Source organism: Drosophila montana, unplaced genomic scaffold, assembly GCF_035044405.1.
Source record: "Drosophila montana isolate Dmon_TW-CO22-7 unplaced genomic scaffold, ASM3504440v1 contig_1505_1, whole genome shotgun sequence".
NCBI classification, from domain to species: domain Eukaryota; kingdom Metazoa; phylum Arthropoda; class Insecta; order Diptera; family Drosophilidae; genus Drosophila; species Drosophila montana.
The window spans coordinates 2,192,150-2,216,425 of NW_026996452.1; the positions used below are offsets into that span (position 1 = coordinate 2,192,150).

The following is a 24,276-nucleotide window of genomic DNA, read 5'->3' on the forward strand; positions in this document are numbered from 1 at the left end:
CGGCTTCGGCTTTAAGGTTCGGATCGTAGTAAGAAACAAATCGGAAGTCGGGTTCAAAGCGGTTCGATTTAAAACTGGTTTGCAGCCTTGTTTTTATTATATCTAAATGCATTAACATATACATATATATATATATTTACTTACTTGCAGTAATAGAGTCTGCCATCCTTGCCCACATGGACTGTCCAGCCAGCTTTGAGTTTCTCCTGGACAGCGTCCAGGTTTCGATCAATTTCGCCCCAATTTCCGATGGGCACGCCGCTCGCATGACTCGTACCCAGAATTGGGGCATAGATGCTGCCAGTCCCAAAACCCGAGTTGACAGCACAGTTCGCAGTTGCAGTTGTTGTTGTTGTTGTTGTTGTTGCGATTGCCGTAGTCGTTGTTGTTGTTGCTGTTGTTGTCGGTGAGGACGTTGACGTTGTTGTTGTCGCCTGTGTTCCGGTACCCGACAGACTTCCGGCCGTTTCTTGTGCTACTGTGACAGAGAAGGCGGCCGAAGAGTTGGAGCGGAGCGTCGCGTAGGCGTTGGCGCCGCCATTTAACATTGGCAGCGTCGTCGTCAGCTGGGGCGATGATGTTCTTGTCAGTAGCAGAGGCTTGGCCCCGCCCACGCTGGCCGTTGTTGTGTTGACATTTTGCAATGGATACACATCACTGTTCGAACGCCCCGAAGGCAGTAACATCATTGAAACACATTCGCTACAGAGGGTTAGAGAGAGAGAGAGGGAGAGAGAGAGATGCAGAAAGGAAGTTGAGTTGAGTCGTTGTCAGGCCATATTCACATATTGTACTCTCTTGTAAAAGCTGGCCACAAATCACATTGCACGACGTCGACCCACTTTTGCCAAACAGGCTCGTCTGGATATGCCGTGCCAGGCCAGGCCAGGCCAGGCCACGTCTGGCCGTGCCTGGATGGCCCCTAAGTCAACATATCAGCTGCATCTGCATTGGCATTGCCTTTTGCGTCAATGTTGCAGTTGCAAAACAGGTCTCGGCGCCACTCAAATCCCAGACTGAGATCACAAGCTGCCACATCGTGGGCTAGGTTCAGGTTCAGCAAAGCTGCTCGGGCCAAGTTGAACTGCTTGTTTGTAATGTTATGACACAATTTCGGATTTTGCCGGAGATGATTGCACAAGTCTGAGCAGGATGGAGGCGAAACTAGTTCAACAAAAGTCCATGAAATTAATCAGAGTAAGTAGCATAGCAGATCAAACTGGCAACTGGCTGCTATGTTTACAGTTAGCTTAAAATAAACTAGTTTAAAAGTTGAACGCATTTCAATTCATATGTGAATTGGCGCAGTAGATCAAGGACAACAAGCTGGATACCATTAGCAAAATTTGATTCTCTCAGATATATAATCTGCGAACATACTTAACCAAACCTATGCAAAATATAACTGATTGTGTGCGAAAGTTAAAGCTGACTGAGTGCTGCCAATTTTGAAAGCGATTCAGGGCTCAAAAACTTTTTTAGTTCCATTAAGTTATTTAGTTTACTTTAAAATCAAAGCTGATTGAGTGCTGACAATTTTCAAAGATTTGCAAAACCAGCTGCAGTATTCATGAATGCATTTAGTTATTTAACAAAATACATCAAAACATTGGTTTTAAAGCTGATTAATGCTGCCAATTTTCAAAGATATTCAGGGTTGAAAAGCGTTCTTAGTTATCTAACTAAAAGCAGTTCATATTTTTAGACATCAATATATACGCAAAAAGAGTTCTAGTTTTCACAAGAATTTTGTAATTTTTTCCCAAAAGCAAGTAAGACTGTTAGTCTACTTTAAAATCAAAGCTGATTTTTAAAGAGTTTCAGGGTTGAAAAGCGTTCTTAGTTATCTAACTAAAAGCAGTTAAGACATTTAGACAGCTACATATACGCAAAAAGAGTTCTAGTGTTCACAAGAATTTTGTAATTTTTTCCCAAAAGCAGGTAACCAAATGCATGCAGTCAGTTAGTCTGCTTAAAAATCAAAGCTGATTGAGTGCTGCCAATTTTCAAAGATGTGCAAAACGAGCTGCAGTATTAATGAACGTTTTTCGATTCGGGTTGCAAAGCGTTCTTGGTTATCTAACCAAAAGCAGTAAAGTCAATTAGTCAGCTATAAAATTAAATCTTATTGGGTACTGCCAATTTTAAAAGATACGCAAAAAGAGTTCTAGTGCTCACAAGCATTTTGTATTTTTTTTTTCTCAAAAGCAGGCAAGTCACTAAGTCTACTTAAAAATTAAAGCTTATTGTGGTGCTGTCAAATTTGAAAAAGTACGCAAAAAGAGCTTTAATTTTTTTCACAAAAAACAGTTAAATGACATTCAGCCTAAGACAAGAGTTAAGCTCGAGACTAAATCTGCTTTAATGCTGTCAGCTTTGCAGAATATACAACATAAGTTTCAGTGTTGCAAAACGCTTTTGGGTAATTGACCGTAAGCTCTTCAGAGAATTAATTGGGGAATTATTATATGTTGGTTAGCTGGCCAGGCTAAATTGGTTTAGTTTAACACAACTTTTTTATTTGCTCGAATTCTAACTGTTAAAATTATACACAACAAACTTCAGTGTTGCAAAGCGGCTTAAGGCCACTTATCAAAATACAAAGCGTCGAGCATCATTTGGTTAATCAGCTTTGATAACTTGCCTTTGTTTAGACAACTAACTAACAAGGATTTAATACGCCTTATACCTTGTGTTCTCAACTGTAAATAAATCCTGAAAGGTAACCAAGCACATAGCAGAGAATTACGAACTGAAATCTTAACAAAAATAGCAATGTTTAACTTTTGAAAGGGCTTCTTGATTTAAAGCCATAATCTGTTGTTGGACTAACACAATTTTATTCGTAATTTCAAATGGATTTCGCATTTTGCTGATATTTTCCAATCCCGACCAGCCAGCAATTGGTCCAGAAAACTACTGAGTGCATTCTTTGCGTTTGTGGCCTGCACAGATACGAGAGGAGTATATGCGCCAGATTTGTAAATGGCAACGCCCGATAGTGCGGATGGATGTGGATTGTGGATGAGTCCAAACAAAGAGGCGAAGAGTGACGGCACCGAGTCCAAACAACAGCAACAAGAGCAAAATGAATGTGTCTGTTTTGCCTGTTTGCTTGCGCAATTTCCTTCTGGCTGGCAGAATCGCAGTCGGATCTGGAGCTGGAGCTGAAGCTGCAGTTGGAGTGGCAAAGATGTAGCATCAATAAACGAGATACGACAGAGTGCGACAAGAGGCACAGCGCAAACAGGGGGATATCCATTAGGCAGCGGAAAGGAGCAGCGGCTCGAGAGGATGACGATGATGATGACGATGATGGCGATGACAAGGCAGGAGGCGCCGCTAAGTAACGGCTTGGCAAACAACGGGCAACGGGCAACTGGCAACGACATGGTCAAGTTCCCTCATCTGCTGCGTCTATTCTTTTTTTTTTTTATTTATTTTTTCTTCATTTGCGGTGTAAAAGTTTAATAAACAACTTTACACACATGCACTTGCGACACGCACACAAACACAAAACTGGAGCATTTGAAATATGTTTTGAATTACATTTTTGCCTCGTTTTTTTTTTGAATCCGTCTTTGTTTGGAGTGGGACAAGACAAGTGCAAAAAAGTTGATAAAGTTCTTCTTTTAGGGTATGTGGCTCGAGCATATTTGCAATGTTTGTAAAATAATTTGGGTGGAGTTTACATTTCATTCGAATGGAATTCAGGAATTTGAAAAATGTTTATTGAATTGCTGCATTGAAAAAGTTATGAAAAAGGAGTCATAATAGAAGTTAAAAAATTAATATAAAAAGATAAGAATAATTAATTGGCATGTGCATTCAAATTTTTTACAAGGAGATTATATTTGTACATAAATAAAAAGCTTAATGATAAGGATAAATGACTAATTAGTTAAAGTCTTCTAGTTTCATGTCATGGGATTTTAAATTAATTAAAATTAATAATCTGGAATTTCAGCTTCCCGTTTTCTTATAGGTTTATATTTTTAGTTAACAAAAAATCGGAATTAAGCTAAAGAAAAGGAGATTCTACACTTCAATTTATCTGCATAATTATGCTCCAATAAAAGAAATTGCCTTAATATAGATATGAGTTTTTTAAATTAAAAAAAAAAGGAATAATGACTCATTCGGATATGTGTTACAGCGACCCCAAAAAGAAAACCTGGAGTGTGTACCAACATTTTTGCATTTGGCTATAGTGCTAGACCTCAGTGTAAGCGATACGAGAGCAAGATACATTTTGTCACGGAGCTCAGAGCGAAATGTTAGGGCCAAGACAAGGGGCAGGGAAAGCACTTCCAGCGAATGATTTGTGTCAACAGCAGCGGCAGCTGAAAAATGTGAGACTTTGCCGACTGATGGTTATAGACTGAGAGAAGAGAGAGAGAGAGAGAGAGAGAGAGAGAGAGAGAGAGAGAGAGAGAGGGGGAGTGAGAGAAGTGCGCTTCAGAGATCATCAGCAGCTGGCCAAGAATCAAGCAGCGTCTCACAAGACCCGGCTATGGACTGGCCCAGTGGCATGGACAATTGTAAAATGGCGTTGCGGAAATTGTGCGAGCAATGAAAAGAAATGAAAGAAATGAAAAGATGTCGTCGACACCTCATGATGAGGCGATAAAAAAAAAAGAGAACGAAATATAAAAATAAAGCGTCAAGCGCCGGCCGGCCGGCAAATGCTGTATTGAAAAGCACAAATTGTCCCAGTTTCAGCAACAGACAAAAGCCAACCTGTGAGTGGTCTGGGCCCCTCCTTCCTCCTCCCTCCTTCGCCCACCCTCCTTCCGCCTCCTCATGCCATTATCAAAGCTGGCAACTGATGGCAGCAAAAGAAATTAAACACAATTTGTGTCTCTGTTGCCTTTTTCTTAATTATTATGATTTGTACTTATTATTAAATACGAACAGCAATTTACCAAGCTGCCATTTGCCATTACAGTGCTCGGGTATTACTATGGATATGGAGGCATTATGGTACCTCGAGCTCAGCTCTGCTCGTTACTTTTGCTTTTACCAATTTCATTTCGTTCGCATTGTTAATTGAAAAGAAATTACAATGCCAGCAATCGCAAAATAATCAAATGAAAGTTATGTATCTACACTCAAGCGAACTCTGCAACGATGTATGTACATACATCAGCAGGCAGAAATGTGATATATTCTGATGGAAATATTTATAACTTTCGCTCTTGCATTTATGTACACTGACTGACTGATTGACTAACTGACTGACTTATTGACTGATTGATGATCAACGCACAGCCCAACCCGTAAGAGCTGGGAAGCTGAAATTTTCACAGTAGTTACCTTATGTGATGAAGGTGCACGTTAATACGGGGTTTCGGGAAATTCCACCCGCAAGTGTGGAAAAATCGCGGAAAATGTTTGTATGAAGCTTTTTTGTTTACCATCCGATCGGCCTCAAACTTATTTTCAAAGATCTTTGTTCAAATTCATTACAGATGTGTTTATTTTGGAAAATCCATCCCTCCTTGGTGGAAATGGGGGTCAAAGATTTGGTGGGTGACATTTCGCGCTCAAATTTATTTCTAAAGATCTATATGAAAATTCATTTGAGACGTGTTTCTTACTTTTCGCAGAATCCAAACTTATATCCAAACTATAATGAATACGTGTTTCAGCGATTTAGGAAATTCCACCCGAAACAGTGGAAAATTGGCGGAAAACGTTTGTATGCAAGTTGTTTGTTGTGGCACGGACAAGGCCGGGTTATACCCGCTAGTCTTTTATATTTCTTTTGATGTATACCTTACATATTTGTCAAAAAGCGCAATTTCTTACAAAAATTATTCTTAAAATAGATCTTTAAAGATAATCCAGCAAAGAATTGAAAAATGTATTATAATCAGATATGTGCAGAGCTGAGACAGTTCTTTATTGCGGTCAGCAGACTTTGTTATTCAGTCAGTTGTTCGTTCGTTAAGGGTACGAAATTGTGCATTCAAAATGCTCGACGTCTGTTATTTTGTTGTTGTCATGTCATTGTTGTCTGTCGCTCATTTTGATTACAATTTTGCTTAAAGTAAAAGTGAAAAATGTAGCCGTGCGTATTTACTTAGCATTCGGCCAGTCGACAGTCGCCCAAAATGAAAGCCAAATATTTCAGAGACATTCAAAGTTGTCGTCCAATTGCAGTAGCAGCCATTTAGCCAGATTTATAACGATAAATACTCGCACATAGACTACATAGCTATTCATTTATTCATTCATATTGCCGCCCGTAACTTCCATATAGCCATCATCGATATATCGTGCGGCTTTTGTAGCTCGTCTTGCGGTTGAACGTGATTTTAAAAATGTCACGAACACGACGAGCAATAAATGTAGAAATTTCCAAGCACTTGCCGCACAAGCGCGGAGTCCCAGGAATATCCATAATGAAACGCACTTCGCTCGAAGCGCTGATAACAAACTCATTCATTAAACTTGGATTTCTCGGTAAAAGTCAAAGCCAGCGGATAAAGAGTTTTGCTGACACCAGCAGAGCAGAAAATCAACGAGTAGAGAATGCACCCCTATTTAATTAGGGCTAAGGAAAAAATCTGTGAGTCGGGAGTGTTCGACTGAGGTATACCCTGACATAACAAGCACACATAAGATTATAATGTGCGAGTTCTAGTCGTATATCCACGAGCACCTCAACTATCTATAAGGTTTGTGCAATGCCTTCTAGGATCAGAAATATAAATTAATTGACAAATTTTTCTTAAATGATGAAATAGTTAGTAGCCTCAGGGAATCTTTGAACAATCCAACTAGTTTAAGTAACTAAGCAACTGAAATAACTTTTAAGAAACAAAATGATGTGAAGTGAGATAAAACTCAAAAGGTAGAACTAGTAAAATAAAAGAATCAACTTCAAGTGAGTGCAGTTGAAAAAGTTATAATTCAAAGGAAGCACTGCGCTTTATAAATTCAGTTTCCGGTAAGAAACGAGCCAATTTCTGTTGATAGAAAAAGAAGAAGTGTATTTCATAGAAGCAGGCACTTTTTCCTGTAGTCCTTGGCAACTTCCAGAACAATTTAATGTTACAACTTGATCTGGTCAGAGTTCCAGTCAGGCACATTAGCCGACACATTTGTTATACCAAAAAGCCCTCCACATACTACACAACACAATGCCACTTGTTTCGGGTTTCGTTTCAGCCAACTAGCTGGATATAACTTTTAATTGATATACGTGCACAACAGTAGCCACACAGAGGGGAAGTCACGCTGTCATCAGAATTCGAGCCAAACTTGACCTAGTAAAGACTTTTTAACAAGTTTGCAACAAACCTAATAACACATTCGCTCAAGACAGACCGCAAAATTCTGTTGATTGACTGCCGAAAGTAAGGGAAAGAGCGAGTTACCGATTGGGCAAGTGTAAGTGACACACGATGTCATGATGTATTGACAAAGCTTTTTAATAAACCTAACACAACTGTCACATGCAACAGCCCCCGAACGGGGCTTTCAGCGATGACGAAGCCGACATCGCCATCGCCATCTGACGTGACATGACGTTCCGCCGAGCCCTGCCCTTAGCTGTCATTCTGGCCGCGAGGGCCACCTGTGCAATGAAGTGCAATTTTCACGTACACAAGTCACAACTGACGACTTTTTGACTACTCTGATTGATTTCAGCGTACCCGAACCCATTCCCACTCCCATTCGCATTCCTATTCCCATTTCTTCAATGCACGTGCACAGCCAATGTGTGGAATCGTTTTTCTGGTGTCACGAAGTTTAAGCGGCTTATTGAGGCGACCTTTCTTTGGCTTGGGCGGCTTCTTTTCGGCTGTCTGTGGCTTTCGTGGCAAGTAAAGTGTTAACAAGCATTTCTTGTGGCAACAAGTTGTGGAAAGACTCGTTCCAGGCGTGGCTTTTGATGCCTTTAGACAGGATTTAGAAACTGTTAGTAGGGCAATTTTGATAGAAAATCTAGTTTGTGCATACATATATACATATGTTTGTCTGCAAGGACTCGGAAGCTGCATTGTTTACAGCTTGAACATATAGGTATACTTATATATGTGTGTGTATGTATATATGTGCAGTTGTATGTATGCATTTATGCTCTTTTATAAACGCACACAAAGTTTAATTTCCGCTGAAAGTTAAATAAACTCCATGTTTATATAGTGCCTTTCTATGCGATTCTCTTGGTTTTGACTAACTGGCTTTCATTCTTTGATCATATGTTAAGTTATTAACAAGTTGTGTTGGCCATCTAATAAACTGTATCTCTGATCCATATTACACTTTAATCTAAGTAGATGCACTCTTGTTTCTGTTTCACTCTTCCTCTTTCATTAATTTTATTTCCATTCACTTTTTCTAATCTAACTCTAACCATCTTTCTAATTCTTTCATTGTTTTGTTGGCAAAAAGTCTGTTTTGCCCCCGATTAATGACAATACAATGTGTACCTGTATTTTCGGGCAAGTTCATTTATAATTAAATAAGAATATATGTTAAAACTAATTAGACCTGCCCACGGGTTATCTGCTAGTTAATTAGATATTCAATTTATTTTACGATATGTTACAATAATTTATAATGCAAATACCACTGCCTTTGTAGCCTGCAATGACAACAGTTTGCCAAAAGGTTAATCGATTGGAACTATTTGGCAAAATATGCAGGTAAATTACACACAATAAGGAATCACTGCAAACAAAATATACAAACAAGATAATTAGGTACATTTTAGAATGCATTTCTGCCCAAAAACAATACCCAATATATAATTATGCAAACATATTGAACTTATAAGCCTTTTGGCTAGTAGTAAAGCCTCTTAAATATTGTATTGTATTGTAAATATTGTATTTTATGTTGGCACAACGTGGCGTATGCTTAACGCATGTTAAATGCTCAACCGAACGTGATAAATCGACCATTTTGTTAGTCAACATATTAATTTTACGCCAAAGGCAAAAGCTTTTTGCAATGCAAAGCAACTTAAAATTCGCATGTCGAATCAAATGTTTACTAAACAGGACGAAATAAATTAAACAACAGTGGACGGATCGAATTGGGGCTTCAACAACAAGTTAATAACTGTTTGCTCAAAACGGCACTTTAATGCTATACACAAATCCCTGAACGCAGTTAACAGTTGGCAATTTGCTTTTAAAGTGCGACATTTACCTTAAATGGCCGACTAGCACTTCAAGCAACAAAATGGCTCTCAAAATGGAAAGTAGAAACAGCCAAGAACAACAAGAATAGCGAACAGAGTACCAGGTAATTGTAGGATCCGAATATAAAAGATGCGCTGCAACATTAACAGCTGTTCACTTAACACATGCGACAGGCGGCAACGATGAGACTCACGACTTCGATTTGGACACAATGGAAAAAATAGACATTTTTTTTGTGGCAGACAATTAGTTTTGTCACAAAAGTGTTTAAATGTCATAGATATATTTGTAAGAATGTCTAAAAGACATTAAGCTGTTATGTTATGTAAACGCAATAAGTTAACATAAAATGTTATGTTTACAGCTGTTAAATAGAGCACTGTAATCAAAAATCAAGGGGAGGTAATTTGGTAATCAATTTTTTTAAATCTTTTATCTATATTATAGATCAACATAATTTTATTTCTCAGACAATCCTCAACTTTACTTTAAGTGTGAAGAATTTATTTCTAGGCCCAAAAAGTGTTAATTTACTCCATAGTTCACCACAGACACACACTCATACATAAGGAAACACATTTTTACGCGTTGCTGTCGCTTATGTCTATGAATGAACTCCTTGACACAATTAGGAAAACACACACACGCACAAAGTGAATGAAGGGGAGGCAACTTAAAAGCAACTTGTGAAACATTTCAATGCCAAAGCAGGTGACAACAATATTGTACGCGCCTCCTTGCACACCCACAGACACACACACACACACAGCCAGACGACAAAGACTGAGTTGAAGGCAGCTCAAAATAATGGACACAAATTGCAAAGTTGTTTAATGTGCGGACCGAGACCTCACAGCAATTTGTCGTCCTTTATTTTCGGGGATGCCGCTTGCAGAAAGTCGCCTGCGGCGTGCGGCATGTGGCATGCGGCAAGTTACTAATGCTGTTGGTGACTGGCGGCAGCAATTGGCTGTCTTGGCTGTAACTTAGCCAAACTGAGGCCAAGTTATTGATTTTGTCAATTTAACGGTTTTATGCTTTATTGGCCAAGTCAATTGTGCGCCACTTGCTTTGCCTTCAGCAACGGTTTCGCCTTTTCACTTAACCATAATGTCAGTTCGATTTGGCCCCACGCAAATCAGCCTTTTACAAACCGTGCCCGAAAAATTTCAGAATCACCAAATGGGCATATTAAGTTGCGGTCAAATCGATTTTAGACGCACATCAATTATTGGCAATCAGGGATTATATATATGTACATATGATGTTCATATTTCTATTCTATCCATTGGTAAACGTTATTAAAAAAGTTTCTACGATATGTACACAACGGAACTAATGTTTACAGGGTATAAAAAGGTCTGGCTGTCATCAAGCGAAAGATATTTCGGCATTCAAATTATAATTTTAAGAACTCCTAAATAAGGATTTTCTATTTCTGGTTCGATTTATGAAAAGAGTTGTTTTTACATATGTAAGAGCTGTTTAATAGTAATAGCCTGTTAGACACTCGGATAGTTCTTAAAAGTATTCAATATTATAACTTTTATATAAAGGTATTTCCAGAAAACAAAAATAAATAAGTATTCGATTTACTTATTGATATTTATTTATTTCTTGAATGGTCGACATAACCGAGTGTCTTTGTAATTAGAAAACACAATTTTCTAATAGCATCACTGACAGATGTAGGTGTTTTTTTACTAATTTAGATATACTGTAAAAAAACCTTGCTAATTTTTCTTCCATTAACAGGGTATTAAGAGTTCAGTCAGTCATGCTTTGTTTTTTGTATGCTACTCTGTTTTGTGAATTAGCGGCTTATGCTACACAGCAAGCAGAACCAATGATTCAAGGTGTGTTGTTGCTTGTGACTGAGTGTGTGTGGGAGTGTGTGTGTGTGTGGGTGTGTGTGTGGGTGTGTTTGTGCTTTAAGCAAGCAAGCAATTTACTGCATACATTGAGGGGCGTACCGGAGGCGATTTCCTTCAGTGGCTACAAGGGCTAAGCTGGGCGCCGGCGGGCATTGGGGGGGGGGGGGTGCGTTGCCAGTCAGGCGGCACTAACAATAAGCCGCAGCAAGTGGACAGCTTATGGTATCAATGCAGAAGCAGTTGACTTTTGCCCCTCCTACCAGGTTATCAGACCAATGTCATTGACGTTGCCAATGCCAATGCCGTCTCCGCCTCCCCCCCACAGGCACCCCCGCCCAGACCAAGTCCTGGCTAAGGAGAGCCCTGCGAAAATACTGAATACAGCTCACATAGTCAACTTCGTGGCATAACTTTGAACCTATTGCACAGTGCTCGCAGATTCCAATGCAGGCAAGCTGACAAATATTTTGAAAAAGTTTTTTAAGAATGCAGTAGTTGAGATGTGCATAAAAAGGAGACGAAGCGACGCTTTATCTGCGACACAGCAACAATCTATGGGCAAATGGAGTCGAGTGTGCGCTGATGCAGAAGCCTTTAAGTCAATTGCAAATCATATTTTTCTAGGTAAAGCATCAACAAATAAACAGGATTTCACTATCGATTTCTATCGATTAGATTGTCAAAATACCCTTGTACAAAAAAATAGCTAACGCTCTTACAGATATGTGAGCTATATGCTATTGCGTGAGCTATATGCTATGCTATCGACTCGGCTGTTGATACTGATCAAGAATATATATACTTTATGTGGTCGAAGATGTCTTATATTATATATAATTATAATACCCTCTGCAAGGGTATAAAAATATTAAATAGATAAAAACTGGTGTTTATTTGAAGAGAATTAGATAATTGCATTCAGAGGCCTAGGAAACCATGAATCAAAATTAAAACATCAACCAACGGACCCAGCGTAAGCCACCGAGAGATATACTTAACTTGATTAATCTTTACACAGAACGTCTAGAGTCAACTTTGGATTCCCAATGCACAATCACGTGTGGCTAAACAAATGCATAAACAGGAGCCTTCCTAGAAGTTTATGTAGGGATGAATTAAGGACTCAGCATGTGTAAATAGAGTTGGAATAATGTGACCATGGAGGGTCACGACGCTTGAGTGGAGGTGAACCAGTGCGAAGATAAATATAATGAACATATTGAGCGAAACAGGTTGGGAATGATGAGCAAAGTAGAGGAAGGTGGCAAGTGCAATGATTAAAGGTAAGTCGAAGCAAGTTTCTGCAAAATAACGAATATATATTCAGTTTAATAAATGTCATCTATATTAAATTCTAAATGATTTGTATCAGACTTTCAACGCTTAACAGAGTGGAAAAATACACAAAAATAAATAAACCGAAAAATATGAAATTCAAACGAATTGCACAAAAATGTTGCGCAAATATAATAACAAATATGACTTTCTGTAAATAAGTGATAAAAGCAATATTCCAAATAAATGAAATAAATTGACACAAAGCCGAACAATATTAAGGTAGATTTTCATGACTATTTTTTTTGTACGTCTTCATAAATAAGTGATAAAAGCAATATTCCAAATAAATGAAATAAATTGATTTAATAAAACACAAAAGCCGAACAAATTTAAAGTCGATTTTGTACCTCGGCATAAAATTATAATAATAACATTCTAACTAAATTATTTGAATCTCTTTCTTAATGGGATCTGGAATGTGAATTGTCGGGTGAAATTGCATTCAAGTCTAGGCAAGGACGACAAATAAACTTTTGCACACACGCACAATACCAATAAAAAGGCTTTAAGGTGTGAAAAGTGAGAAACGTGTAGCACCATCTCGTCGTGTAATACGAGCCACACACAACTACACACACACACACACAGAGTTCTCATCTTCATCAGGACGAAGCGTGTGAGATACCCTTAGGCAGTAAAGTCTGCCCTATTGACTCATTATCGGAGCACACGTTGTTCAGGTATCGTCAATGCCACTCGTTTGCCTGACAAAGCGCTGCCATGGCTATTAATACAAACACGCACACATAGATAATGGTCCTACACACACAGGACTCGCAGGACTTGGCAGCAGTAAACGCCCCCAAGGCGCACATTAATTACAACTTCCGGTTTGCTGGCAGCCGCGTCAGATAACACACACACACACACACACACACACACACAGGAAAAAAAACAACTGATTGACGGCTGAAACGAATGATTGAACGAATGAATGAATGACTGAATGAATGACGCTCGTCGAGTTTGACTTAAAAGTCACGTTCAGTTAGTCGCAAAAAGAAAAGTGCGCAGCTGCCAACTGGAAAAGCAGAGACAAACAGCACACACTTCCCATCCCCCTCCCCCCTGCCCCGATGGAATGGAAAATGGTAGCAGGCGCAATGCAATCAATAAGTGGGTGCTGCAGGACCTGGCCGGCCGGCGAGGGGCAGTGGGTGTGGGTGTGGATGTTGTGCACCTATTTGTTGGCTGTTTATGCCACGTATTCGATATGCTGTCTGAGGTAATTTTTTTTTGTTTACACGAAACGATTTGTTAACAAGTGCGAAGAGAAAAAACCATCTAGTTAAATTGGGAAATTAGTGTGATATATATGTTGGTGTGTGCGAGTGTGTGTGCGTGTGTGAGTGTATTTCAAAATACCACAAACAAAAGCAACAACACATCGAAGTGGATGTGTGTTGGTTCGGTTGCGGAACAGAAGGGATTATTGACTCGAGGCAAGTTTATTTTACGCCAAATGAGCTCGGCCACAAAATCGATCGATTTAAATCAAAATGCTCCAGCGATTCGCAGCCAAGTGGATTTCTGGCCCATGTGGCATATATGGAGTTGGGTCATTGGTGTCTCTGAGGCAGGTCGCGGTGCCGCATGAATGGGAAAGCGCGCACATGGCCAACAGACACGGCAGCAGCCAATCGGATTGGACTCAACGCTGGGCTGGGAAAACTGGGAACCCGTTGACGTTGACGTTGACGCTGTTGCTTCGCCTCTGGCTGTGTGTGTGTGTGTGTGTGTGTGTGTGTGTGTGCGCCGTATTTTTAGACCCTTCGACGTCTCAGCTATAAATATGATTTCTATTTTATTACACATTTTTCAATGTGATTTTCTACAACATTTTTTTACGCACTCGGACAGCAGCCGGCCATAAATTTGGCAGCCAACAGCCAAAATGTATAATTTTTTCAATAAATTCGCATTAAAATATATATACGTTTATGTTTATATATACATATATGTATACGTGTGTATACTAATAAATGTAGCAACACATCTGCCGCACATCACGTGCCAAACTTGTACGGCCATTTATGGCTTAAGCCATTGTCTGAGCCGGACAGCAAATCGTAGATAAAGTCGAAGAAAAATCGATGCTGGAATAAAAATCATAATGCTCAGCTATAATAAAGAATAACAAGCATTTGAGAGCAATCGTCAAAATAACAACGGCCAGCAAATTGAAAGATCGTAAAAAACATAAATGTAGCTGCGACTTTATGATTATGGCCAAGACTACTCGTAAAAAGGGCCAGAACGAGTCCTTAAATTGCTTTTATGAGGGTTCTTTACTCAGAGAAGTTAAGACAGAAGCTGAAAAGAATGAGATATATAAAGAAAATTATAGTTTTTCATAAATAAACATAAATGTTGCAAATCCTTGCATTTATGATCAAATAAATGAGCCCAAAAATAGCAAAGAAACATAATCCTTTGACTCCTTTTCTTCAACTTATTCCGATTTTCGGTTTTTTAACACTATTTCTAACTAGGTTTTGTGTATGCCTATTTCAAGCAAAAGGTGTCTTTTGACACCATAGCTAATACGAGACGAAAAAGTTTCTAAAATTGTTGTTTTTTTATTTAATCAATCAATTAATTATCAAAAAATAAATTTAGAAAAAAAATTATTCAACTTAGAAAATTATTTCAATCTTAAAATTGAAAAGGTGTCTTTTGCAACCTTTGGTAGAAATATTGTTAATTTCACATTCTCATAGTGTAGGCTATGAGAAGGGGAGGGGGATAGCTGAAGAGGCTGATGCGTCTGCAGGTATTTCATTTCATCATGGTATTCATTTCATGCATTTTCCCCTCCCGAAGTCGAAGCCAGGTTTGGACTGCCAAGCTATCTTAATATACGGTTTCCAAGGATACGGGCTTCGACTAATTGCATAATTTCAGTTGTTCAATGGATTCTGTGCAAACTGCTGCAAATCAACTGAGGAAGCATGCAACAATAACCCAAACCGAATGCTGTCGAAGTTTCCAATTACAGTCCAGCTTTGCTTTGTAGCATAATCGAAGGGAAAATTTTCCATTGGTATCAAATACTCGAATTCAAAATAGTCTTTCATTTTAGCAAATATCTTTATGCAGCATTTTGTTGCAAGCAGTTGGTTGTTAAAGCTGCACAATTTGGATTACTTTAACTTGAATGTTCTTTTGCTCAAGGATAATTATTTGTACGAAACAGAAGAGATTTTTCCGCTCTTTTATAAGTTTTCCTTTTCTGTTTATGTTTAACAATTTTTAAAATATTTTTTTCTTGTTGTTTATTTTAACATCTCTCCAGCTCAATTACCTGTGGCCAGCCCCAAGGAGCAGCGCAGCGTACTCTTGCCACGCCCCATTTAGCCATCTTGCTGTGACCTAGCACAATAGATTGTGACTTTGTTGCGCCTGCACAAATATTGATAAGAAACGAGACGAGAAAATTCGATCTTAAATATTGAATCTTACGAGTTTTATGCCAGTTAAATTTGTGTTTACACTCGGATTGGACTTGTTTACTGATCTTTATTGTTTCTGTCTGTGTGTGTTTGCGTGTTTGCTTTCTTTGGTGCACTAAATGGAATTCTCTTGAAATCGGATTTTGATCTTGATAGCACGCTTTGGCATTCTCTTTGGGACCGATCTCTTTTATGTTCGTTGGAGATCGTCGAAATGAGAGAGAACGAAGAGTTATTTTATGTGCTATATGTTATATCTTGGCGACGCGGCGCTGTCAACATTCCGTCAGTCCCTCATATTCCGGACATCGCAATGCCAACGCCCTCGCCTTCATCTTTGGCTGTTTGTGGGCGTGTTGGGTTTGGGTCTTAAGGGGTCTTCTCTAAGATGCTGGGCATTGTGGTCTGTGTGTTCAGTGTTGTTTTTACCATACGATTTCATGTTGGTCTTTTCTTTTTTTATGGCCAACAAAAACATTGCGCAAGGCCTCGAAATTGAAATTGAGTAGAACTCAAAATGAAATAAATATAGAAAATTTAGCCAAAAGATTATTGACTTAAAAGTAACATGAAATATTCAAGACATCTACCAAATGTAGCCAATATAATTATTAGAATGAGTCATTCACGCACTTCAAGAACAAGGTTCCGGGCGCGAATCGATGTTGGGTTGACCTAGCCAAGGGCATACGATAAAATATAAATCGATTATAGCTTTAGCCTGCATAATAAAGCTAAATGCTGTTAGATAAAAATATTCTATCTTGTGTTAAGATCGAATTAGAGGAATCACTCGACTTGCGTATTGTGCAGCTAAGATCAATACATTATATTGTGAATATCTTAAAGTACAAGATCAAAATTTGCGGGTATTTCGATTCTTCGTTCGAGCTCGGCCTTGGACCTGCTGTATTTATTTATTTGATTTGTTGTATTCATTTGTAATTGCCCGTTCTATAGAAAATATTGCAAAACTTAAATATTTTCATATAGAAATTGTGGGCAAAATTTGATTTGTTTAAAAAAGTAAAATGGCTAGAGACAAGGTACTTTATGCTTTCCCTGAAAATCTTTTAATTTTGGACCAGGAACAGTTTTGACAACCATCCGGTTCGATTCGGGGTTCCCTTAGGCTGTTTTTTTCTGTTTTGAGCAATTGGTTTGATTCAAGGTTCGGCTCATGGTAAAAAGTACATTTGAATTCCGATGTAAAGTCTTGCCCTAAAGTCTTCAGGCAATTCGACAATAACTTTTCTTTCCATTTAAAGATATAGAATCTCTTAGTTGTTAAATTTATCGAATAGCAGTTAGTTATTTACAATTATTCGTACTCTCTTATCACACGTATTTAATCCGTAAGTTTCCCACAGTTTCTATACCCAGGGGGCAGTCAGGTTCCATTCCGAAATCATTCTTACCCATGCCCCAGCCCACCCGGAATGCTATTGTTGCAATGCCATAAAAGTTGACCAAGTTGGCCAAAAAAAAAAAAAAAAAAATGTACATACAAATAAACTAATTTAGTTTTCTCAGCGGCTTTTATGGGCCGCGACCAGCAATGAAATAGTATGCAGGCTGTAAGGGCCTGTTGGCTGGGAATTTCTCACAGTGTAGAAGAGCGTTAAACGCATTGTAGTGTAGCATAAATTCACTTTATTAAATAAAACTACAGCAATGGCAATAATTCTTTGGCGCATTTGTAAGTGGTCTTCAGTTCCGCTCTTCAACGTCTGGTGGGCGTCTTGGCGTCACGGTGGGCGTCCCAAATAGCAGCTATTTTGGCCATCGCTGTGCTTTATATACATATCTATTGTGACGACCACGCGGCAGTCAGTCAGTCAGACAGTCTATCTGTCGGGCTTACTTAACAAAAATAATTATGTGGGATACACACAGCACACACAACGCGCAACTAAATTAAGCATATTTTAGCTATTTTTATATAGAAAAAATAATAATGCCATCGACGACGTCTGCTGCTTTTGCTGTTATGGCGGCTGCTGCTGCTGCTGCTGCTTCTTCTTGCTGTTTGTTAATGGCTTTGAAATGAGCAGGGGCCAGCGAGGAGCAGACCCCAGACATGACGAGGCCACAGCCAAAGATGAAACTCTTTCGCAAGGCAAACGCCAACGACAGCGACAACTTCCACCTGCATAAAAAAGCGCACGACGAGGCGTCGTCTCATCATCGCAGCACTCCCTTTTTTACCCACTAAATATATATCTATATATATGTATGCACCCTATATCGTGGTTGTTTAAGTACAGGGTATGTAAGAGGCAATTAGCAATCAGTAGAAATAAATATTAAGTAAACAAACAACATAAATTGAGTGTTAATTGTAGTAGACAAACAAGAGTGCAGGGTATTCAGAAGTCAGCTTAAAATGACCAAAAATAAATGTATATATATATATATTTGAAATTAGATACTGGATATCTGCTAGTCGAGCACAATCAGGTACAGATGCGTTCTCTTCTCTTTATTTTCTATAATTTATTTTTAAAATCATCCCCGCAACCGACTTGCAACTTACAAAGACGCGCGACGCATCGCGCCAAAAGCAACAACAACAAATTAGGGAAACTGAAAAAAAAAAAAACAAGTAAAAATTGACACCGGAAGTGGCTGCCTCATCTGCGTTGGATGTGTCTCCGGCGCGAGACAAATTACTTGATTTGCATACATACTCTCTCTGTCTCTCGCGCTCAGCTTAAGCCGAATCCGAATAGCCCAGAAAATGGAAAAACATCTCAGCATTGTCATTTTTTATGCTTGCTTTTTTCGTATGGAAATTTATCAAAAATTGTGCTTTTCATTTGAAGCGCGCGCAAATTTAACGCGCAGCCAAGCGCAACAAAATGACTGTCTGTGGGGGGGGGGGGGGGAGGAGCGGATAGGTTGGGGCTTGGGGGCAGAGCAGCGCCCAAAGCTACTGGGGCAACTGTCAGTCAGAGAGAGAGAGAAAGAGAGAGAGAGAGAGAGCGGCTTAGTCGGAGCTGCGTTTGCCCCATTCGTTTATTCATTAAGACCAAGCGCCAATTGATGGTTTTTTATTACGCGATTTTCTCTAGATTGCAGCCAACATAATCCCAATAAGACGCTGGCAGCTGGGTCTGCTGCGTTGCCAAGGCAGCGATTACCGCGACAACAACAACAACAACAACAGCAACAACAGCAACAACTACAACAATGACAACTAAAAGAAAAGCCAAACTGCTGCACAGTGTGACAAACTAACCAAGGAAAATGGTCTGTCGACATATTTATCAATAGCTTCGGACTCGGATATTTATGGGCCATCATTCACAGCTGGCACTCATTAAAAAATATATACATATATATGTATATGATCAAATTTTAACAATTTGATGGTTGATTGCGTAATGAAAAGCTGTTCAGGGCAAAGCTAAATGCGATTGAAAAATATGGTTCACTTTATGGACTCATTATTGATACAGGTGAAGTTGCAAGTGTTGCAAGTGAGCAGAGAAAAATTAAAAATTAATTTTAATTGAATATTGTCTGTACCCAGTATTTATTTGTTGTCATGATATGTGTAAGGCATAGAAGGAGATATAAAGCTATTTGTTTTTATAGAATATATTTAATAGTCCTTTCTAAGGAAACAAGTTCTTTAGTTTAAAAGGGCCATGACAATTTAGCTAGGATCGTTTTTCTGTTGCAGGCTCTATCATAAAGCTGTTGCTGACACGATTGGTTGAAATTCAAGTTAATTAAGTTGTCTCAACGATACCATAAACATTTACGAGTTCTATGCCCCCTGCACATAAGCCATATCTTATCAACATCTGACTACTATGTCATATAGCATATAGCATTAAACATAAAGCATATAGCAAGTGGCATATAAAGCATATATCACATAACATATGGCATAAGGCATATAGCATATATTATATTGCATGTAGCATATAGCACATAGTATAAAATATATATCATATAGCATACATTACATTGCATAAGGCATATATTATATTGCATATAGCATGTATCATATATCATATAGCATATAGCATATAGCATATAGCATATATCATATATCATATATTATATTGCATATAGCATGTAAGAATAAAGCATACAGAATCGCTCGGAAAATGAGTTTTTATATGGAAAAAATTGGTGTCTTTCAGAGAATAGAAGTTGTGTCTTTCAGGACATCTGCCCAAAACTTAGCAATTACAAAACTTAACAATTCTCCTCAGATATTGGTACAGCCATAAACCATATTTATACCAGGTGTATTAAATTTGGACGTATATATGTATATATATATATATAACCGTTTTTCCTTGCTTTATAATATACACAGAATGAACGCTTTAATTATTCAGAGATTGTGTCGAGTTTTGACGCTAGGATCGAAGTGCGATTTTAATCGTCAAGCCGTATTTTTCCAAGCAATAAAGAAAACAAAATTTATTATTTTATAATTATTTGGTCAAAAGAGTTCAAAAACGGAAAGGGAATATTTGATTGGGAAATACGAAATTCAAGGCTTTTACTTATTTCCAATGCAACTTAACATTTAAAAGCTTGATTTTTGTTGCGCGTGTAATCTAGATGTTTAAATAACTTAGATTAGAACATTTTTTTAAAATAAAGATCGCCCTATAAATGAGTATAGGTATGTATACATATATGTAGATAAGTGTGAACTGGCGCCGAACTAGATTGTGCAATTGCATCTTAACGGGCAATAAGGGCCTCTAAACACCCTTAAATACCCTTAAAGGTGCTTGCAAGACAATTATTGCGCTAAAGGTGCCTAAAAATAGTTTTCACTTAATTCAAATAAAGCAGTTTGAGCCAAAATAAAGCTCTGCACGTAGATAAGGGTCGTATATTACTTATTTTAGATTTCACATTCATCATCAGATATGTATGTCATAAAATCCTTTGAGGGTTGACAACTACAAATGTCTGTTTGATTCTGAGATTTTAATAAAATATAATACCTTGCATTGGTTATATCATCGAACCAATCAATTCTCTATCAGCTTATCAGCATGCTTCAATTGCACCTGTCTGGGCTTGTTCAGGTCAGAATCATTTTAATATTGAACTTCCCACACACACACACACACACACAAGTCAAACAAATTGACAACATCAAAGAAATGTGAAACAACAAGTTCAACAAAATGGACATGCAATGAAAATGAAAAAAAAACAAAACCAATCTACTCAAGCTGGCAGACAGATAAAGATACAGATACGAATAGCGTGCCGGCCATGGGCGGGGGAAAAGTTGGTTCGCAAAGTATCAGGGGTGAAAATGTGGGGAATTAAGTCAGCCGGTGACTGTGTAACAGTTAACTGAATTTGTCTGCCGTTTGTTGCACAAGCGAGCGAGTGGCCTATAGCCAGATGGAAAGTCTGGCTCAATCTACCGACTCAATCGCGGCGGGCTGCATGTTAAATGTTGACTCCAGCCACAGTGCAACTGCAACTAATTAGTTTTTGTGGCAGCAGCTGGTGCTGTAATCGCAGCGCAACAAACGACAATTTTCCCACTGAATTTTCACTTTTCTTTTTTCACTCTCTTTTGTTTTTTAATGCCGCAGCACGGAAATTATAGCAAAACAAGAGCGTTGCGGACAAACAAAAGAATTTATGAGTTCGAAAACTTTTCAACAGTCAAAGGGACGATCGGAATGGACCGCGGTGGGGAGAGAGGGGGGAGGTGGAGCCGTATTGTTAGAATTGTTTTATCGCCGCGTATCTTTTATGCGTCCCATTGGCATCGTTTGTGCCGAAATATTTAAAAGTCCATAATGAGCATAGTTGAGAGTCGTTATTAGGAATATTTAAACCAGCTGATAAACCAGTTGCTGCTGCTCTCTATGCGATTCTCAGAAATGCGCTCTGTGGCCTAGGCAAGGTCTCAATTGATTGTGTTTTGAATTAAGTAAACACTAGACTGCTCCAGTCGGGCGTGCTTGACTAGCAAATACCCTTTTCCTTCTACTGCCCCTGTCTCACACAATGTATGGAAAATGCATTTTTGATTAACTTCGGTGTTCGTATTCCGATCTTTATGAAATTTTCAGGGCTTAGAAATGACTTACAAAATTCGACAAATACCAAATTATAAGGCTCTATCTTGAAAAATGAGTTTAGTTTCGGAAAAACGTATCTCGAAATCGATGTTTGTCAATATTATGAAAATGGCAGAAGATTTCGAAAAACAGAAGAAAACTATGCATATGCAGAATATTTCAAATTTCAAGTCTCTAGACAGGGTCTCAGCGGGGCATGATAAAAAAATGGATATATACTTTTTGGTGTCGGAGATGCTTCTTTCTGCCAGTTACAAACGTTTGCATAAAAACAATATGCCCACTTTGAGTGTGTTTAGGGTTTAGGAAACGCTTTAATACACTTGCCAAGCCATTTATTGGACCGTATGTGAGTCGTATACTTAATTAATTTAATTGTTTTCTTAGCACTCGCTGGAAAATAACAGCAGCCAAGTTCCGTATAGAACATTCTATAGCATATTAAGAGCGTAGAAAGTTTGTCAAGTAATTACTTTGTAAATAACAAAGCTAAAAACTTTATAGAATAACTTTTAATGGACTCTTGGCTAGTTGAATTTATTGATAAAGCTTACTTTTGCTAACTTTTATAAATTTTAATGCAATTGGCTCTTTTTGTAAACAATTTTTTTACATTTCCAAAATATAAAAAAAACATATCGTTTTAATTAAACTGTCTGTTGCAGAAATTTTCCCAGAACTTTTGTTTGTTAAAATACACGAAAAAATCGACCTACGCATTCGGAGAATGGGTAGAAGGTTTTAGCGATAATTTTAAAAATATCATGCTTCGGGAAAGTCGTGGAATATATAAATTTCAGATAGAAAAACACAAATTTAATATGATATCTTGGCTACCTTAAAATATTGGCAATACCATCTTCGTATCTCGAAATGATATTATAATAATATCTAGCTTAATGGAAATGCTGCTTGTTTCCGTATAAAGGTATCCGAATAGGTGCCAAGTACCTTTTGTGTATAGGTTTTTGGTGCTGCTGCTACTTAAAATTTAAAATCGAATTCAAATACGAAATCAAATTCAAAATCATGGCCATGGCTCACATGCGATTTCTCGATTACGGCTTTCGGCCACACAACAAATACACACACACACACACACACACACACATGCCAATAACAATAACAACACCAAATACATAAAAATAAAAATAATAAAAAGAAAAAAAGTAAGATAAACAAGCTTGGTTGAATAAATGAATATTAAATGGCCAAACGACGGTGGAATAAAAAAAAAATACAGTTGAAGAAGAAGAAGCAAACAAGTAAGAACGTTGCAATGGAAATCGCCCGACTGTGCAATACTCTGTGTCCAGCATAATAAATGGGAAAGCGTCCTCCATTGCATAAAATATATGACTTTACGACAGTGGCTTTAAAACTGTATTTAATATCGGCATTTAGGATTGGTTTGTGTGTGTGGTTTGATGGCTGGAATATGCAGTCTAGGCTCTGCAACTGTCACTTTAAAACTGTATTAAATATCGGCATTAGCGATTGGTGTGTGTTTATTTCTGATTGGAATATCCAACCTGAGCTGTAGCAGTGGCTTCGTAACCAAGACTTTAAAACTGTATTAAATATCGGCATTAGCGATTGGTGTGTGTGCGTGTGGGTGTATTTTTGGCTGGCATATGCAACCTAAGCTGTAGCAGTGGCTTCGCAACTGTGGTTCCACAAGTAGTACGCATTTATATATGTATGTATATATATGTATGTATGTATGTAAGCAGTTTGTGTTGAGGAAATAGATCCGAGCAGCTTCTTGCACTGGAGCTGCAATGTTCGCTTTACTGACACATCAATTTTGAAAGTCCCGATTTTTATTCTCACTCTTTGAATAAACTATATCTTAATTTTAGGCTCCGCCAAGCCAATATACCACTTTCCGCTATAGTAACAGGGCATACAAATATAAATAAGCGTATGGCAAATCCAAGTGATATTCGATACGCAAATACCACAAAATGTTTGCATGTTTGTTTGTTTGCGCTATCAATTTGCATTGTGAATGTGCGAATGGGATTGAGAGTGCCAGTTTGAGTGCTGGGTGGCGGGGGGCGGAGGCGGGGGCGATAAGAGTGGTGGGTGCAGAGTACGCAAAAAGCCGCACACAAAACGCAAACCTAGAGCCAAAGCCAAAGCCAAAGCCAAAACCGAAACCAAAACCAAAACCAAAACTCGCAGCACATGCAACCAAATGCGACGCGGCGAACAGCGCTGAAAGCGCACAATTTGATTGACGGCGACGCTGCTGACGACGCTGACGACGACTCTGATGACGACGTCATCGTCAAAGCATTTCAAGCTTGAAACTTGGCCTAAGGTTTCTGCTGAGGCGACGGCTGCGTTGCCGCCCACGTAC

General features: G+C 38.5%; 1 protein-coding gene across 2 annotated transcripts in view; it reads right to left on the minus strand.

The window, feature by feature from the left end:
- The window catches only part of LOC135434070 (uncharacterized), a 37,965-nt gene that overhangs the window by 10,016 nt on the left and 3,673 nt on the right, over nt 1-24,276 (minus strand). For both annotated transcript variants that reach the window (XM_064690444.1, XM_064690435.1), the window contains exon 2: nt 145-702. In XM_064690444.1, the coding sequence (XP_064546514.1) occupies nt 145-689 (545 nt within the window). In that variant the 5' untranslated portion in view covers nt 690-702. The remainder of the gene's footprint in view (nt 1-144; nt 703-24,276) is intronic.